This window comes from Babylonia areolata, chromosome 16 (assembly GCF_041734735.1).
Source record: "Babylonia areolata isolate BAREFJ2019XMU chromosome 16, ASM4173473v1, whole genome shotgun sequence".
NCBI lineage: Eukaryota > Metazoa > Mollusca > Gastropoda > Neogastropoda > Buccinidae > Babylonia > Babylonia areolata.
The window spans coordinates 26,627,885-26,632,884 of NC_134891.1; the positions used below are offsets into that span (position 1 = coordinate 26,627,885).

Sequence of the window (5,000 nt, forward strand, 5' to 3'; positions counted from 1 at the left end):
TGGTGAGTAAAGGGTGGAGGTTTTTCCGATCTCCCAGGTCAACATATGTGCAGACCTGCTAGTGCCTGAACCCCCTTCGTGTGTATACGCAAGCAGAAGATCAAATATGCACGTTAAAGATCCTGTAATTCATGTCAGCGTTCGGTGGGTTATGGAAACAAGTACATACCCAGCATACACACCCCCGAAAGCGGAGTATGGCTGCCTACATGGCGGGGTAAAAACGGTCATACACATAAAAGCCCACTATGTGTGTATACATATGTATGTGTACATAACTACATGCATGATGTTTATGGGGGGTAAGTCTGTGCCTGCATATGTGTGCGTATGTGTTAGGGTAGCTGTTAGATACACATGTATGTTAAAATGTATGTATGCAGCGTGTGTGTGTGTGTGTAGTCACATTTTGGTGTGTGTATGTAACATAGATATGATGATTTAATGTTAACAAAAGCATTTTTGTAAAGCACCTAGAGCAGATTTCTGGATAGTGTGCTAGATAAGTATCCATTATTATTATTATTATTATTGTTATCGCCCATCATTCACATGGGGCTATGACCTTAATGAATAAATCATCTGCGTCTGCGTCTGCGTCTGCGTCCCTTTCCCCAGATCTTCCTGTCGCCGCTGTACGTGCTGAGGTCTCACCTGCCGCTGCCACTGCACGCTCGGCTGTTCACGCCGCACAGCAAACAGCAGCAGATGCTGGAGGTGACAGGTCAAGGTCACGAGTACCAGCTGCACTGCACGGGGGGCGATGTGACCCATCAGCTGTCCTTCAAACTGGGGTCAGTTCTGTGTGGTGTGTTGTGGTGTGGTGTGGTGTGGTGTGGTGTGGTGTGGTGTGGTGTGGTGAAGTGTGGTGTGGTGTTTGGTGTGGTGTGGTGAAGTGTGGTGTGGTGTGGTGTGGTGAAGTGTGGTGTGGTGTTTGGTGTGGTGTGGTGTTTGGTGTGGTGTGGTGAAGTGTGGTGTGGTTTGGTGTGGTGTGGTGAAGTGCGGTGTGGTGTGGTGAAGTGTGGTGTGGTGTGGTGAAGTGTGGTGTGGTGTGGTGTGGTGTTTGGTGTGGTGTGGTGAAGTGTGGTGTGGTTTGGTGTGGTGAAGTGTGGTGTGTGGTGTGGTGTGGTGTGTTGTGGTTTGGTGTAGTGTGTGGTGTGGTGTAGTGTGGTGTGGTGTGGTCTGGTGTGGTGTGGTGAATTGTGGTGTGGTGTGGTTAGGTGTGGTGTGGTGAAGTGTGGTGTGGTGTGTTGTGATTTGGTGTGGCGTGGTGTGTTGTGGTGAAGTGTGGTGTGGTGTGGTGTGGTGAAGTGTGGTGTGTGGTGTGTTCTGGTGTGGTGTGGTGTGGTGTGGTGTGGTGTGGTGTGGTGTGGTGAAGTGTGGTGTGTGGTGTGTTCTGGTGTGGTGTGGTGTGTTGTGGTTTGGTGTAGTGTTTGGTGTGGTTTGGTATGGTGAAGTGTTGTGTGGTGTGATGTGGTGTGTTGTGGTTTGGTGTGGTTTGTGTGGTGTGGTGAAGTGTGGTGTGGTGTGGTTTGGTGTGGTGAGGTTGATGATGATGATGATGATGATGATGACAGTGACGATGATGACTGTTCAGGCCTGACATGGTAGAGTCCAGTCCCCCTGTGGTGATGATGACGATGATGATGATGACAATGACGATGATGATGATGATGATGACAGTGACGATGATGACTGTGCAGGCCAGACATGGTGGAGTCCAGTCCCCCTGTGGTGTTGTCCAGCGGACTTGTGGACCAGGTGGAACAGACGGCATTGACAGACGTGAACATCGAGTCCCTGTGTCAGCATTATCTCCCCTCCCTGGCCCCCGACTGGCCCTACAACCTTCTTCCCGCCTCCAGGTGAGTGAGCGTTTTCACGTGACAGCCGTGACACCCCCCCCAACGTCAGTTTCAGTTTCAGTTTCAGTAGCTCAAGGAGGCGTTACTGCGTTCGGACAAATCCATATACGCTACACCACATCTGCCAAGCAGATGCCTGACCAGCAGCATAACCCAACGCGCTTAGTCAGGCCTTGAGAAAAAAGAAAAAAAAGATGAATAAATAATAGATAAGCTTACATAAATAAATAAATAGATAAAGAAATAATAATTATAATTAAAAAAAACGGTAGTAGTAATAATAATAATATTAATAAAATAATAATAATAAATAAATAGATAAATAAATAAGACAACAATGATGATAAATAAGCAGATAAATGTAAAACATGAAGACACACATTCACACATACATCCACACATGCATAACAGATATGCACCAAACACGCAGTTTCACAGATATGAAAGCACAGTCAAATACATATAAACGTACATGAGCTCCAACACACACACACACACACACACACACCACACACATTACCCTGCACCTCCTCTACCCCCCTCCTCCACACACTCATTTCTAGTCTACGTATCGCAGCTCTTTGTGGGTTATGGGAACAAGAAACATACCCAGCGTGCTCACCCCTGAAAACGGAATATAGCTGCCCACATGGCGGGATGAGTAAACAAAACGGTCATGCAGGTAAAGTGTTACATGTCTGAGCGTGTATGTTTCCGTGCCTGTAATCTGATTGAATGATGCAGGAAACGAATGATGAGCGCCCAGTGACAGTTTCAGTTTCAGTTTCAGTAGCTCAAGGAGGTGTCACTGCGTTCGGACAAATCCATATACGCTACACCACATCTGCCAAGCAGATGCCTGACCAGCAGCATAACCCAACGCGCTTAGTCAGGCCTTGAGAAAAAAGAAAAAAAAAGATGAATAAATAATAGATAAGCTTACATAAATAAATAAATAGATAAGAAATAATAATTATAATTAAAAAAACGGTAGTAGTAATAATAATAATAATAAAATAATAATAATAATAAATAAATAAATAAGACAACAATGATGATAAATAAGCAAATAAATGTAAAACATGAAGACACACATTCACACATACATCCACACATGCATAACAGATATGCACCAAACACGCAGTTTCACAGATATGAAAGCACAGTCAAATACATATAAACGTACATGAGCTCCAACACACACACACACACACACACACCACACACATTACCCTGCACCTCCTCTACCCCCCTCCTCCACACACTCATTTCTAGTCTATGTATCGCAGCTTTTCGTGGGTTATGGGAACAAGAAACAAACCCAGCGTGCACATCCCTGAAAACGGAATATAGCTGCCCACATGGCGGGATGAATAAACAAAACGGTCATGCAGGTAAAGTGTTACATGTCTGAGTGTGTATGTTTCCGTGCCTGTGATCTGATTGAATGATGCAGGAAACGAATGATGAGCGCCCAGTGGCAGCTTTCAGTTGGCTGTACCCAGGTAGGCAACCTGTTGTGCAAATGACCCCGTGTTTGTAAAACATTTAGAGCTTGGTGTCGGATGGAGGATAGGTACTGTATAAGTAAGTATCTATATCAGAAGTCGGGTTGTTGCTGACTGTGTGTGAGGGGAGTTGATCATCAGAAGAATTGCTGCTCTCAGTGTGTTAGGAGTGAGAGATGGTCATTAGAAGGGTTGCTGCTGATAGTCATCATGTACGAAAGTCAGTCGTGTTTGACTATGACCATCAGAGCAGCAGACAACGTAACTGCTGTCCCGACTATCTGGGCTAGAATTTGATGATAGTGGAGAACGTCTTGCCCAAGTTACATCCCCACTCTCTCGGTCGGCCAAGGCATTTTTTGGACAGTCGGTGTTTGGATGGTTCCCAAAGGCCAACTAGCCCCCAAGCCTGCAGCACTAAGAGCCAGTGCAATTTTTGTCTCCTAGTTTGAGAGTCACAGTCCTCCACAAAAGACTAAGCTGTAAATGATTTTCCATTGTTATCAGAAGTGATGTTGCTCACAGTGATGGCAAGGAGAGATAGTCACCAGAAGTGATGTTGATATTGATTGATATGGATACTTATATAGCGCCTATCCTCGGTCAGAGACCAAGCTCTAAGCGCTTAACAAACATGGAGTCATTTACACAACAGGCTGCCTACCTGGGTAGAGCTGACTGATGGCTGCCATTGGGCGCTCATCATTCGTTTCCTGTGTCATTCAATCAGATTTCAGGCATGCACACCTACACACTCAGAAAAAACATGTAACATTTAACATTTTACGTGTATGACCGTTTTGTTTTGTTTATTTACCATGTCATGTAGGCAGCCATAGTCACCAGCAGTGATGTGGAGTGGTGGCCTAGAGGTAACGCGTCCGCCTAGGAAGCGAGAGAGAATCTGAGCGCGCTGGTTCGAATCACGACTCAGCCGCCGATATTTTCTCCCCCTCCACTAGACCTTGAGTGATTGTCTGGATGCTAGTCATTCGGATGAGACGATATAACGAGGTCCCGTGTGCAGCATGCACTTAGCGCACGTAAAAGAACCCACGGCAACAAAAGGGTTGTTCCTGGCAAAATTCTGTAGAAAAATCCACTTCGATAGGAAAAACAAATAAAACTGCACGCAGGAAAAAATACAAAAAAATGGGTGGCGCTGTAGTGTAGCGACGCGCTCTCCCTGGGGAGAGCAGCCCGAATTTCACACAGAGAAATCTGCTGTGATAAAAAGAAATAAATACAAATACAAAATGTTGTTCACAGTGACGGCGAGGAGAAGCAGTGGAGCGATGTGGAGCAGGCGGGCGTGGAGCTGAACGTGCAGCTGTCGCAGTACCTCCCAGGATGCAACACTCTGCTGGTGGACATCTTCCCGTGGTGCCTGCTCACCAACCTCACCCCTCTGCCCCTTCTCCTGCTCACCGACACTCACCGCTGGAAGCTTCCGCAGGGATGCACACTGGCTCCCCCTGGTCTGAAGGTGGGACAATTATTTCTCTTCGAAATGTGCAACTTGGGTTGAATTTGTCATCGTATTCAGTGGTGTACAATAGCGCCTCCGTAACATGTGGAACTTGGATAAATGTGTCGGTATACAATGGTTTCAGTAAAGTATGGAACT

General features: G+C 46.1%; 1 protein-coding gene across 1 annotated transcript in view; it reads left to right on the forward strand.

The window, feature by feature from the left end:
* Positions 1 to 5,000, forward strand: part of LOC143291266 (intermembrane lipid transfer protein VPS13B-like) — a 101,822-nt gene that overhangs the window by 69,142 nt on the left and 27,680 nt on the right. Inside the window, exons 34-36 of the mRNA XM_076601094.1 lie at positions 619 to 794; positions 1,704 to 1,865; positions 4,643 to 4,859. Of these exons, the coding sequence (XP_076457209.1) occupies positions 619 to 794; positions 1,704 to 1,865; positions 4,643 to 4,859 (555 nt within the window). The remainder of the gene's footprint in view (positions 1 to 618; positions 795 to 1,703; positions 1,866 to 4,642; positions 4,860 to 5,000) is intronic.